Source organism: Amblyraja radiata, chromosome 32, assembly GCF_010909765.2.
Source record: "Amblyraja radiata isolate CabotCenter1 chromosome 32, sAmbRad1.1.pri, whole genome shotgun sequence".
NCBI lineage: Eukaryota > Metazoa > Chordata > Chondrichthyes > Rajiformes > Rajidae > Amblyraja > Amblyraja radiata.
In genome coordinates this window covers 16,451,166-16,466,216 of record NC_045987.1, presented here as the reverse complement: position 1 = coordinate 16,466,216, position 15,051 = coordinate 16,451,166, and the positions used below count along the sequence as shown (strand labels likewise).

At 41.6% G+C, this 15,051-nt stretch overlaps 1 protein-coding gene across 9 annotated transcripts in view; it reads left to right on the top strand.

Moving 5' to 3' along the window:
* The window catches only part of man1b1 (mannosidase alpha class 1B member 1), a 46,859-nt gene that overhangs the window by 25,600 nt on the left and 6,208 nt on the right, over nt 1-15,051 (top strand). For all 9 annotated transcript variants that reach the window (XM_033049182.1, XM_033049180.1, XM_033049177.1 and 6 more), the window contains 6 exons: nt 648-754; nt 2,464-2,649; nt 2,980-3,128; nt 5,705-5,893; nt 6,838-7,028; nt 8,609-8,729. In XM_033049182.1, coding sequence (XP_032905073.1) covers nt 648-754; nt 2,464-2,649; nt 2,980-3,128; nt 5,705-5,893; nt 6,838-7,028; nt 8,609-8,729 — 943 coding nt within the window. The remainder of the gene's footprint in view (nt 1-647; nt 755-2,463; nt 2,650-2,979; nt 3,129-5,704; nt 5,894-6,837; nt 7,029-8,608; nt 8,730-15,051) is intronic.

The following is a 15,051-nucleotide window of genomic DNA, read 5'->3' as shown; positions in this document are numbered from 1 at the left end:
TGGAGCGCAGGAGGGTGAGGGGTGACCTTTACAAGATCATGAGGTGTATAACATCATGTGGGGAATAGATAGAGTAAACGCCCTGACTCTCTTACCCAGAGTAGGGGAATCGAGAACTAGAGGACATAGGTTTAAGGTGAGAGGGGCAACATTTTCACACAGAGTATATGGAACAAGTTGCCAGTGGAGGTAGTTGCGGTAGGTACCATGACAACATTTTAAAATACATTTGGACAGTGACATGGATAGGAAAGCTTGGCAGAATATGGGCCAATTGCAGGCAGCTGGGACGAGTGTAGTTGGGGCATCTTGGGCAGCATGGGCATGTTGGATCAAAGGGCATGATGGATCAAAAAGCCTGTTTCCATGCTGTATGACTCTATAACAGTGGCCAGTTTTGCATTACATCCATTTACTGCATCAATCTGACAAGTTAGTTAAATTAAATAGAAAAACATGACTTGATTTCTACCATTCTACAACATAATCACAATTATGAAACAAATGTGCAACAGCGTTTTAAAAGATGTTTGAATGGAATACACTGGGATTTAACCTGCTTTACTCTGTCCCGTGTCAGTTTTATCCCTGGCTGGCATTCTCTTGCATAAAAGGAACAGCAATAAATGTGATGTTTGCACTTGCAGTTGGCGTGGAATGGAGATCGCACCTGAATGGGTTACTGCAGCTCCACCCGATTCAAAGCAAGAGGAGAAGCCAGTGTTGCATGAAAAAGTAAACACCAAAGAAACAGGTAGCATGGCCATGTAAGGGGTACTCGTGTTAGTCCATTTTTTTTCACCCTTCAATGGCTGCACCCTGCAGTTTGAGGTATAGCAGGTAACTAGGAAATTGAAGCCAGGCAGGTCGCAGCAGTAGAACTGCTGCCTCACAGCGCCAGAAACCCGGGTTCGATCCTGACTATCGTTGCTAGCTGTGTGGAGTTTGTATGTTCTCCTGGAATCAATTATAAAAGATGTAATAGCCGCACATTTGGAAAGCAGTAACGGGATCGGTCTGAGTCATCATGGATTTATGAAGGGGAAATCATGCTTGACTAATCTTCTGGAATTTTTTGAGGATGTAACTAGGAAAATGTACAAGGGAGAGACAGTGGATGTAGTGTACCTGGACTTTCCGAAAGCATTTGATAAGGTCCCACATAGGAGATTAGTGGGCAAAATTAGGGCACGTGGTATTGGGGGTAGTGCTGACGTGGATAGAAAATTGGTTGGCAGACAGGAAACAAAGAGTAGGGATTAACGGGTCCCTTTCAGAATGGCAGGCAGTGACTAGTGGGGTACCGCAAGGCTCGGTGCTGGAACCGCAGCTATTTACAATATACATCAATGATTTGGATGAAGGGATTCAAAGTAACATTAGCAAATTTGCAGATGACATATCCACTTTGGTATCAAAATCAGGTATGCAGATTACTATCTAAATGGCGTCAAGTTGGGAAAAGGGGAAGTACAACGGGATCTGGGGGTCCTTGTTCATCAGTCTATGAAAGTAAGCATGCAGGTACAGCAGGCAGTGAAGAAAGCGAATGGCATGTTGGCCTTTATAACAAGAGAAGCCCTATTGAATCGCACCTATGTTGAGAAGAGCTGAGTTAAATCAGGCAATAAATGACAAGGAAATGGCCACTGTAGACAGTTTTATTCTATTGTGTAGACTATTCTATCCTCCAGCCCCCCCCCCCCCACCCACGCCCTCCATCAGATGAGAACAATCTTCCAAAATACAGACCTCTAAGGGAACCGGGTGTAGCACCTACTTGCTTAAGCGGGTGTTGTGTTCTGAGCCAAGACCGCACCTTGTTTAACACTGATGTTTGCATTGTTTGGACATGATGAGTATTTCAATCCATCAAAAGCTATCGGGTGCCTTGGTTATTTGAATTGAGGGACCACATACGTCACATCATTTTTCTTCCCAGAGTGTTGTACCCTAGATATTTGTAAAGGCCTTCTGTGACCCTTTAAATATTCAGTACCACTTCCTGTTCCATACTATTTTCTCAGTTTTCTAAAAGAAAGTTTATTTTTATTGCCAGTTCAATTCTGCTTTTATATCCCAGCTGTGACGTGTAAACATTTCATAAATGCATATCCTCATCTTAGTCTGATGCTTGTGCAGATTTAAAATGTAACCAGGATCAAGGAGAATGACAGTAAATTAATTTTGCCTTCTGATGACTGTTGGAGGACTTTTGCCAAGAAGTATGTGAATGTGGTCACCTGGAGAACATGATTGAGCTTGATGAACTTGAAGCTGAGGTAATGGAAAATCACCAGCGAAAGTAGAACCCATGAATTAGGAGATGACGGTGGCCTGGATAGACAGCAAGTTTGGGGAAAATAACGTGCCCACTTTGAACCTCTGCCTTTGTAGTCATTTTAATTTGGTATATTAATAATAAATGTTGCTGCAGCCTCATTTGGTTCTGTTCACTTGCAGCCACTGTAAACAAGCAGCAGATGGCAGTGATAGAAGCATTCCAGCATGCGTGGAAAGGATACAAACTGTACGCCTGGGGTCATGACGAACTGAAGCCGATTTCTAAGACCTACAGTGAATGGTTCGGCTTAGGACTGACGCTGATTGATGCCCTGGACACCATGTGGATTTTAGGCCAAAAACAAGGTGACTTTGATGAATTGCTTAACATTGATGCTGTTGTCCTTTGCTGTAAGATGGAAATGTCGTGCATATGATCTTTCACAGGGGAGTATACTTGTGCTTTCTCCATCTCAAAAATTAGGTTGTTGCCAATTAAAATCAAATGACATTTCAAGACTCGCGTGTGGTTGAGGTGGGAGAATGCTTTTGGAATTCTATAAAAGCATGGTAGATTGAGCATTCTCATGGTTACCCTGTACCAGATTTCAAATCTTACTACGTTTGCTGCTTATCATAACTTTATTGTTCTTTCCTCGGAATCAGATTTAGACGTAATTATTTTCTGATTTTTAGAATTTGAAGAAGCCAAGAAATGGGTGATTGATGAATTGAATCTTGGTAAAAGCGTGGATGTGAATTTGTTTGAGACGACAATTCGTATTCTTGGTGGATTACTCAGCGTGTACAATCTAACTGGAGATCAAGTCTTCCTGGATAAAGCAGTAAGGAGATTTACCTCTGTAATTTAGCTCATTATGAAGCCATTTATATACTTGTGTTTGACATTAAAAGAACTAACAATAGCCATGGTCTGCGTTTGTGCAGTTCCTAATAATAAGTGAAAATGTGTAAAAGTAGCGGATTCACGACACCACTCTGTGTCACAGGGTAGGCACCTATTCTGTACGGTGCCTGTGTCACAGGAGGAGCATCTCTGCCTGGCTCTACTTGTGCTAGGTACCTGCACAATCTGGGTACGACCTGCCCCCATCATAGTCATAGAGTAATAAAATGTGGAAACGGGCCCAACTCACCCACACCGGCCAACAATGTTCCAGCTACCCTAGTCCCACTTGCCTGCGCTTGGTCCATAACCCTCCAAATCTGTCCTATCCATGAACATGTCCAACTGTTTTTTAAATGCTGGGATAGTCCCAGCCTCAACTACCTCCTCTGGCAGCTTGTTCCATACACCCACCACTTTCAGTGTGGAAAAGGTTACACCTCGGATTCCTATTAAATCTTTTCTCCTTCACCTTGAACCTATGTCCTCTGGTCCTCGATTCCCCATCTCTGACACTTTGTGGTTTCTGCCTTGTCCGATATGAGATGCAATTATCTTTGGGTGGGAGGGAAACATACAGTATTTCTCTGTGTTGTGCTGGGTCATAGAGTTGTCCAGCACAGAAGCGGGCCCTTCTGCCTGCCTCATGCATTCTCTTTGTGCCTATCCCATTCACCTGCATTAATTCCGTATCCCATTGCTCCTTTCCCGTTCATGTATCAGTCCAGATGCTTTTTAAACATTGTAATTGTATCTCTCTATCGCCCTCTCTGGCAGCGTATTCTGGATATTCATCACCCTTTTTTTTTTTTTTAACGTCCTTCAGATTGAATTCAACTCGGGCAAATGTGAACTGATGATTTTAGGACATTGGGGCAGGACATACACAGTGAATGACAGGGTCCTGGGAGTGATGTAGACCAGAGAGATCGAGGGATGCAAGTACATAGTTCCCTGTAGGTGGTGACTAGGTGGTGAAGGTGGCATTTGGCCTGCTTACCTTCATTGAATGGAGCATTGAGCACAAGAGTTGGAACATCATGTTACAGCTATACAAGATGTTGGCGAGACTGCATCTGGAATATTATGTATGGTTCAGCTTGCCATACTATAGGAAGGATATGATTAAGCTATAATGGGTGCAGAACAGATTCATATGGATGTTACTGGGGACTGGAGAGCTTGAGTTTTGAGGAGAGAATGGATGGGCTAGTTTTTTTTTTCTGGAGCAAAATAAGCTGAGGGGTGACCCTGTCGAGGTTTATAAAATCATGATGGGTATTAAAAAGGTGGATGGCTAATCTTTTACCCAGGGTAGGGGAGCCTAAAACTGGAGGGCATAGATTTAAGATGAGAACGGAAAGATTTCAAGGGGACCTGAGGAATAGCCTTTACCACTGAGGGTGGAATGAGGATATATGGCATAAGTTAGCAGAGGAAGTGGTTGAGATAGGTTAAATTACTATGTTTACAAGATGTTGGAACAGGTTCATGGATAGGGCAAGATGAGAGGGATAACGGCCAAACATTAGCAAATGGGGTTAGCTCAGTGATCCAGCAATGAAACAGGCCATTCGGCCCAAGTCACCCATTGCAACCAAGATGCTCCATCTGAGCTAATCCCATTTGTCCATGTTTGGCCCCTATCCCTCCAAATCATTTCACTCCAATTACCAGCCCAAATGACTTTTACATGTTGTTAGTGCCTCAACTACTTCCTCTGGCAACTCGTTACATATAGCTATCACTCCCTGAGTGAAAAAGCTGCCTCATGAGTTCCTATTCAAGCCATCTGTTTACTCTTCATATACCCTGTAGAATCTTTGTGGATTTTCCTTTTACCTTGCCTGCCAGCACCATTTCATGTCACCTTTTGCCATCCTGATTGCTGACTTCAGTGCCCTCCTATAGTACTTGTACTTGAGGAGGCATTTGTTTGAAAAGTACCAAGCAGCGTGGATTCGACTTCCTGTTTAGCACCCTGTTTTTCTCTGGAGCAGGGGTGGCAGAGGGGAGACCTGATATGTTTGCAATTTTATGCAGGTAATAAATGAGGGCCAATCTCTCTCCCTGGATTGAAATATCAAAGACTAGAGGTAATAGCTTTTGGGTCAGAAAGTGATAGTGTGAAGATATTCATGGCAAGTTTTTGTAGACATTGGTAGGGATCTGGAACACGGTGCCAGTGGTGGAAGTAGATACGACAATGGTGTTTAAGAGGCTTTTGGATCGGCACATGGATATGCAGGGGATGGAGGGATATGGATCATGTGCAGGCAGAGGAATTAGTTTAATTTGGCATCATGTTCAGCATAAGATAACATGGGCTGAAGAACCTATTCCTGTGCTGTACATTCCTTAAAACTCTGGAAACAATACATCAAAAATTAAATGAATATTTTCTTGATTTAAAAGTTTAAGAATCGTGACATCTTCTGTAAATGTGCTTGACACTTTGTAAATGTTTTGCTCTGCATAATGTACACTTTATGTTGTTGCTATCTGTGTGAATAGAGTGAGCTGGGGGATCGTCTGATGCCAGCCTTCAATACTCCGTCCAAGATTCCGTATTCTGACGTGAACATTGGCCTTGGAACTGCTCATGCTCCCCGCTGGACCTCTGACAGTACTGTGGCAGAGGTGACCAGCATTCAGCTCGAGTTTCGGGAGCTGAGCCGCCTCACCAAAAAAGATAAGTACCAGGTACGGTAAATTGCTTGTTTCCATTAGTTTACTTAAATTGATTTTAAAGTCTGAATATGCTCAAATTATGAAAGTTGTTCTGTTTCTTGACCTTCGATCCTTTTGCTTGATACTTGGGGTTTTGGGGTTTTGTCTGTTCTGACATTAATGCATTTCAAAATATTGTGTTATTGCATCTTCAGTTTTGACTAATGTTTGTTGTACAATTGCAAATTTTTAATTGTCAAAATTTTGTTGAGTCTTCACTTAAATTAGTTTGTAATCTAGTAATTCTTGAACATGGGAGCAGGCCACTTGGCCCCTCGTATCAGTAGCACTATCCCACACACTAGGATCAATGTACAATTCTTACCAAAGCCAATTAACCTACAAACCTGTACATCTTTGGAGTGTGGGAGGAAATTAGAGCACGCGGAGAAAATCCACATGGTCACAGCGAGAACATACAAACTCACCAGGCAGCGGTCGTAGTTAGGCTTGAACCCGGGTCTCTAGCTCTGTGAGGCAGCAACTCTACCATACTTGTTGTAGTGCAAGTCCCAAATTTTTTTTCTTTTCATTGACCGGGGTTTACAAATCAATGCGCTAATTAGAATTGTGGATCTGAATCAGGAAATCTTGTTTTCCATTTTTAACTTTTGATTTATTTCACAATGTTGTTTGCCTTTCACTTATTCCTTAATTCATTTACACACAACTCCACATTTCCAGAGCTCTCACTGTGACAGAACATGGGGACTCAGCTGTTTTCATTCTGTTCCAAGCCATCGCAGAGTCCCCTGACTTACCATGTGTTTGTATTAAGTGGCTCTGGAGCTATTTGGACTTTTGTGGACTTGAACTTGTAAAAAATAAGTTCCAACAGAATGTGCTCTTTTATCTTAACAGCTCATCAGTTCCCTAATAACTTTTTGTTCTTCCCCCCCTCCCCCCACCCTAAACAGGCAGCGGTAGATGATGTAATGAAACACATTCACAGACTGGAGGGGAAGAAGGATGGATTGGTGCCAATGTTCATAAACACCAACTCAGGACAATTTAGCCACCTTGGTGTCTATACGCTTGGTGCCAGGGCTGACAGCTACTATGAGTATCTCCTTAAACAGTGGATCCAAGGAGGAAGGAAAGAGGCAGAGTAAGTAATGCTGAATTTAAATTGAGCAACTTGTAATAGTAATATGCAAAGTTGATTTGTTCTTTATTGAAATCACAGAAATAAATTAATCAGAAAAGATTGAACCTAATTTTTCTAGTTTAGTTTAGAGATACAGCGTGGAAACAGTCCCTTCAGCCCACCGAGTCTACGCCGACCAGCGTCCCCCACGCATTAACACTATCCCACACACACACACACTAGGGACAATTTACAATTATTCCATGCCAATTAACCTCCAAATGTGTACGTCTTTGGAGTGTGGGAGGAAACCGAAGATCCCAGAGAAAACCCACGCAGGTCTCAGGGAGAACGTACAAACTCCGTACAGACAAGCAACGAACCCGGATCTCTGGTGCTGTAAGCCAGCAACTCTACCACTGCGTCACCATGCCACCCTAAAGTCCACTAAACTGTAGAAAAACTCTGCTCATCCACTGTCTATTCAGAAGTCCTGGTGGTTTGGCATCTGGTTCATCAGGTAATATTTGCTGCACTCCCCTTTTTATTATTTGAGACCTCGGCTCACACGCTCCTTTTCTACTCTTCTGGTTACTGAAAAATATATGGTCAAAGCATAATGCATCTAAGTGAATTAAGAGTGTTGAGCTATTAATGGAAGTACACTCTAATAGTTCAGGATATCTGCCAGTCTGTTTTCTTCAGTTAGATTGTCTGAGCTTTTACCGCAGTTGGAACGGCAGCTGGTTCCGATCCAGTAAAGCTCTTCCTTCAAGGTGTTCATGGGTGTTGGTGGAATTTAGTCTGGCAAAGACATCATAGTTTGCACTAACCAACTCTGAAATGAATTTAATCAAATGCAAATAGCAGTACATAGCTGGTCAAAGCAGTTTCATCGATTTTCTTCTTAATTTTTAGCAACACTCTTAAACTTTCCTGTCTAATTAGCGAAACAACATTTGGACTAGTTTGCACAAGTTCCAACCTCATGCGAAATTTTCAAAATTTTTATGAGTATTCAAAATCGGTCTCTGGCATCTCTCCATCTTCCTCCCTCTCGAGTGCTTCTTATTGACATACAATGTGCTGCATCTTACCTGCTGCAGTACTGCGCCCTTGGTACTTTTCCTTCCTGGACCATTGGATGTACTCCAAATTATAACCAAAGATATTAATTTTAAGTTTTATTTTGCATATACAATAGTGCAGTAAGTTCTCCATTGAACCCAGTGAGATTAATGGGAGTGGGGGTAGCCCAACACGTTGGACCCAGGCTCTGACCACATTCCTCACCTTCAGTGTTCTGGGCCCCAAGCCCTTGTTGTAGCAGCAGATCTGGCCTGTACTCTGAACCTCCGCTCTGGGCAAACGCGTGATCTTATCGCAGGACTATGGCGATCTTCAATCAAATATTGGATTATCAGCATTTTACTTTACAAGGAAGATTATTTTTGGGGATATCGTTTCTAGTTACATTAGTATTTATTTTGCCTGTATCTGTGTCATTAACCCATTTGCAATAACATCTTAAATGATGCATGGTGAGCAGAAACATTTTTAACAAGCTATTAACGATGTACATTTTTGTGTTTAATTGCCAGCTTGCTGGAAGACTATCTACAGGCTATAGAGGGGGTCACGACAAACTTAATTCGAAAATCAGAACCAAACAAACTGACCTTTGTAGGTGAATTGTCCCATAATCAATTCAGTCCAAAGATGGTAAGTAGCTTTTCTTAAATGAAAGTGAATTAGGGATAGAATTATGCTTGTTGTTTGAGGATCAAATGATTATGGAGTTGTCAGAAGGAGTGAATTGCAAGACTGCTTGGTATATGTCACCAAAGGACTGCTTTAATTATTACATGTACATGAGCATAATGCAGTCAAACTCCGACAATGTGCAATCTGACTATTCGGAAATCACAAATTCGGTATCTATTCCACCAGGAAATAGTTGCCACAACCCTTTTCACCTTTCCTAGTTTACTGGGAAGTTTATTATACTAGGATAATTAGAGACACTGAGCATGGCTTTGAATGTGGCAGATCAGGGCTCACTAACCTGATTGCATTTTTTTGAGGAGGTGACGCAGATTAAGGGTTGAGCAGCGGATGTTGCGCTGGGATCTGTGTGTTTGTGATGTACAGTGCCCTCCGCAATGTTTGGGACAAAGACCCATCATTTATTTATTTGCCTATGTACTGTACAATTTGAGATTTATAATAGAAACAAAATCACATGTGGTTAAAGAGCACATTGTCAGTTTTAATAAAGGCCATTTTTATACATTTTTGTTTCACCATGTAGAAATTACAGCAGTGCTTATACATAGTCCCCCCATTTCAGGGCACCATAATGTTTGGGACACAACAGTGTCATGTAAATGAAAGTAGTCATGTGTAGTATTTTGTTCCATATTCTTTGCACGCAATGACTGCTTGAAGTCTGCGATTCATGGACATCACGGTTACTGGGTGTCTTCTCTGGTGATGCTCTGCCAGGCCTGTATTGCAGCCGTCTTTAGCTTATGCTTGTTTTGAGGGCTAGTCCCCTTCAGCTTTCACTCCAGCATTTAAAAAATATGCTCAATTGGGTTCAGATCATGCGATTGACTTGGTCAATCAAGAATTCGCCGTTTTTTAGCTTTGGAAAACTCCTTTAGCAGTATGTTTGGGATCATTGTCTTGCTGTTGAATGAACTGCTGGCCAATGAGTTTTGAGGCATTTGTTTGAACTTGAGCAGTTACGAGGTGTCCATACACTTCAGAATTAATTATGCTACTACCATCAGCAGTTGTATCATCAATGAAGATAAGTGAGCCAGTACCTTCAGCAGCCGTACATGCCCAGGCCATAACACCCCCACCACCGTGTTTCACAGATGAGGTGGTATGCTTTGGATCTTGGGCAGTTCCTTCTCTCCTCCATACTTTGGTCTTGCCATCACTCTGATATAAATTAATATTCGTCTCATCTGTCCACAAGACCTTTTTCCAGTACTTCTTGGCAAACTATAACCTAGCCATCTATTTTGTGGCTAACCAGTGGTTTGCATCTTGCAGTGTAGCCTCTGTATTTCTGTTCATGAAGTCTTCTGCAGTCAGTGGTCATTGACAAATCCACACCTGACTCCCGAAGAGTATTTCTGATCTGTTGGACAGGTGTTTGGGGATTTTTCTTTATTATAGAGAAAATTCTTCTGTCATTAGCTGTGGAGGTCTTCCTTGGCCTGCGAGTCCCTTTGCGATTAGTAAGCTCACCAGTGCTCTATTTATTCTTAATGATGTATCAAACAGTTGATTTTCTAAGCCTAAGGTTTGGCCCTAACAGTCACAAACAGTTTTAATCTTGTTTCTCGTCTGATTTATTTGACTTTCATTGGCACAACTTTGGTCATGTTGATAAACAGCAATAGAAGTTTCTGAAGGTGTAGGAAAGACTGGAGGAAAGTCTAGGTGCTGTGAGCTCTCTTATACCCACATTAAGGACGCAATTAAACACACCTGAGAAATTACAAACTCCTGTGAAGCCATGTGTCCCAAACATTATGGTGCCCTGAAATGGGGGGACTATGTATAAACACAGCTGTAATTTCTACATGGTGAAACAAAAATGTATAAAAAATACCCTTTAATAAAATCTGACAATGTGCAATTTAACCACATGTGATTTTTTTTCTTTTACAAATCTCAAATTGTGGAGTACAGAGGCAAATAAATAAATGATTGGTCTTTGGCCCAAACATAATGGAAGGCACTGTATATAAATGACTTGGACATAATTGACAGTGGACATAAATGGAAATGGGTTGGTTAGTAAGTTTACAGTTGACCCCAAAATCAATAGAGTTGCAAGGAAAATTGTCAAATGATACAGTGGGATTTAGTTCTATTGCAGATACATGTGGGGAAATGGCAGATGCAGTTTAGACAATTGCAGGTGTAGGCCATTCGGCCCTTCGAGCCAGCACCGCCATTCAATGTGACCATGGTTGATCATCCCCAATCAGTATCCCGTTCCTGCCTTCTCCCCATATCCCCTGACTCTGCTATCTTTAAGAGCCCTATCTAGCTCTCTAGCTTTAATCAGGGGAAGTGTGAGATTTGTACTTTGGGAGATTACTTTGGGTCTAAGTTAATTACTCCCTGAAAGTGGCAACACAAGTGGATAGAGTAGTAAAGAAGGTGTATGTTATGCTTGCCTTCATTGATGGAGGCATTGAGTATAAAAGTCAAGGAGTTATGTTGCAGCTTTATAAAATGTAGGCTTGGTCACCTTTGGAGCATTTTATGCAATTCTGGTTGCAGAAAAGCATGTGGAGGTTTAGAGAGGATGCAGAAGGGGTTTAACAGAGTATTTCCTGGATTAGACAGTATTATCAAATAAAGAGAGGTTGGACAAAGTTGATATTTTCTCCGGGACATCAGAGGTGGAGGGGAGACTTGATAGAAGTATGTAAAATGATGAGAGACATAAATAGGGTAGACAGTCATAACCTTTTCTCTGGGGTGGAAAAAGACTAGAGGGGAGCATCATGTTCAGCTCAGATATTGTGAGCCTGTGCGGTACTGTTCCAATGTGGAACATACAAGAGGAGTATGTTAAAAATATGTTGAACGAGTAACACCCAATAGTCTAGAATATTAGCTGCTCAGGCATCAAAGTCTTGAGTGTGCTGGATTAATGGAGCTTCACTGCACAATGGTTGTAGGATCATTTGCAAGTTGTATGTATTTATTTGGTTGTAACTGTTCACTGATGGGATAACTTTAACATTAGGGTGTCACGGTGACGCGGCGGTAAAGTTGCTGCCTTACAACGAATGCATCACCGACAACCGGGTTCGATCCCGACTACGGGTTCTGTCTGTACGTTCTCCCCGTGACCTGCGTGGGTTTTCTCCGAGATCTTCGGTTTCCTCCCACACTCCAAAGACATACAGGTTTGTAGGTTAATTGGCTTGGTGAATGTTAAAATTGTCCCTAGTGGGTGTAGGATGGTGTTAATGTGCGGGGATCGCTGGTCGGCACGGACCCGGTGGGCCGAAGGGCCTGTTTCCGCACTGTGTCTCTAAACTAAACTAAACATCGGCAGGCAAACATGCTGAGAAATGGTGGGGTTCCATGCTGACTCCCCTCCCTAACTGGATTCAGGTTTGGGACTTCCAAGGAATGCCAAGTCCCTGAATTGGTGGCTGTGATCTGCCTTTGGGCTGATGGTGGAGTCCAGTGGCAGGGTGCAAGCTTTTTGCCGATAACAGGAGTAAACAGAGGTTTGCCCAATAAAACTCCACAAGCTGAGGCACAGGAAGAGAAGAATCCTTTCATTGATGTGGGGAAGATCAGCTGTGAGCGACAGGGCTATGTTGGTCATTTAAATTCAGTCAAAAATCGCTGATGAAATCTGAAATAAAAATGTATTGGGAATCTCAGCAGGCAGGCAGTGGAGAAAACAGTTAATGTTTCAGGTCAGTGAAGGATCATTGAACTGAAGGGTTAACTACCAGCAAGCTAGCAATCACATGGAAAAATACAACATTAAAAGTTTTTCAGTTTTCCTGTTTCCGTGCTGTAATTGTTATATGGTTATATGGTTATAAAGGGATTTCTGTTCACCATGCACCATTTTAAGATGTTCATTGCAAATTAGTTAATGACACAAAGTGACAGATGTTGGTAAAATATATACCAAAGTAATGAGAACTTATTTTCTCATAAATCTTCCTTGTACAGTAAAATTGCGATAATCCTCTCTCCATGCCTATTTTAGCACTCGAAACATTTTTAAGATGGATTGTTTTGTATTGCATTGTTTCTGATTGTTGAGGGCAACCAGTAAACAGGCAGCAAGTCCTGGCCCAGTAGTTACGTCTCTTTGTTTTAACTCCTGGGACAGGTTGAATGAAACATGTTTTGTATCTAAGCCAAATTGATAAGTAGAACCTCCAGCTCAAGAGATCTAGTTTGTTTTATTTGTTGCTCAAGTCTTTCATATGGTTTGCTTGCTCCGTAATCAGCTTGATGTAATTCTACCTTACTGATTCTGAGAATTGTATCCATTTGTTTTAAATATGTTTCTTTGTTGCTTTTTAAAGGAGTTTGCATTGTTAAATGCTTGTAGCATTTTTTTCAGAACAAGCCGTGCTTTGTGGATTTAGATCACCAAGGTGACAGGATAAGAGTCGAGTTTTACTTCAATAAAAATTGATTGGCTTGCAGTCTGCTAACAAAACATTGCAACCATGGTTTTAGAGTACTTGTGCACCTGAGATTGCAGAATATTGATTTAAGTTTGGAAAGTTTGAAAAATGATCTACAATGTTTTATTTACCATGCGTATCTGGATTTCAGTTCATGTTCCAACTTGTTGATGTTGCTGAGTAGCTTTTGTAGGTAGACTTGTGTAAGTAACTCCCATGGAAAATAATGTATTTTGTACCTTTATCTATGCAGATGAGAATATTCCCAGATTTCTGATATACAATTGAAGCATTTACAACTAATGCTTGACTTGTCCTGCTGGAATAGAAATTTGGCGTGCACAAATTACATTTGTGGTCGACTCAGCCACTTGGTAAATTGAATCCAAAATTTGACTTGATGGTTGGAGGCAGAGGGTGATAGTGAAGGGTTGTTTTGTGAATAGAAGCCTGTGACCAGTGTTGTACCATTGGGATCCTAACTGTTGGTATACATTGGTGATAGATGTGGATGTAGGAGCTATGATTAGTAAGTTTGCAGACAACTCAAATATTGGTGATGTTGATAGTGAGGAGGGCAGGAACATGGGTTACACATGATATGTCAGCATGTTGAGCAGAGCAATGCAGATGGAATTTAATCCTGATAAGTGCAAAGTGATGCATGTCAAGTCAAATAAGGGTAGCATATTCCATGAATGGCAAGGCCCGAGGGAATATTAAGGAACAAAGCATGGTAGATGTTACAAGTTCAGACCTTGAAGGTGGCAGAGCAGGTAGGTAGGGTGGTTGTGAAAAAAAAAAGCATATGTGATGTTGGACGTTATTAGAGGGGAAGATATTGAGCATTTTATAAAACATTGGTAAGGCCACATCCAGGATATTCTATGCAGTTTTGGTCTCCTCGATATGGAAAGAAGGTGAAGAAGAGTTTCACCAGGTTATTGCCTGGGATGGAGCGTTTGAATTATGACGAGACTGGATATCCTGGGTTTGCTTGCCTTGGAGCAGTGGAGGTTGGAAGGGAACCTAATGGAGGTGTACAAAATTGAGAAAGTGGCAGGGAGAAGTCAAAAACGTGTCCACATTCCTATAATCAATGTGCGTAGATATAAGGTAAATGATAAGAGGGTCAGTGGGGATTTTTTTTTTAACCCAGAACATGGTTGAAATTTGTTATTCCCTACCTGAGCAACCGGTGGAAGCAGAGATGGTCACTACATTTAAGATAACTCTAGACAAGTACTTGAATCTCCAAGTCATATAAAGCTATAAACTAATTGCTGATAAATGGGATTAGTATAGAAGGACTTGACGGTCAGCTGGGACAGTGGGAGAAAGAGCCTGACTCCATTGGAGTAGCCTGACTTGGGCATGTCTCAAAACCTTGTTGCTAACACTTAAGTCCTAAACACTTAACACTAAGCATAATTCCCATTAGTCTTATTTACCCTTTTGACCTTGTCTCATCGTTTAACCCTCTGTCCTATCCATTCCCTCCAGCCACTTTTTCTGCAATTTAAAATTGTTTATTATTTCTTCCCAGTTGGTGGAGTCTCAGTCCTGTACTATTGACTGCTTCTCCTTCTACATCTGCCGCTTGACCTGCGGAATCTTTCCAGAAATGTACCTTTTTACTTTTGTCTGTTCATCTCCAAGCTGGCCAGTACTAGTGGAAGGTTATCCACTTGTAACATTACCTGTCTTTCTCTCCCTCCAATCTACAACCTCAAAGTATAGCCTCCTACAGATGGAACGTAAATGAGGTATTCAATTACGAGGGATTGCTTCACCAGAGAACACTAATGGAGGTCGAGAATGAGAGGTTGGGTAGAGGAAGG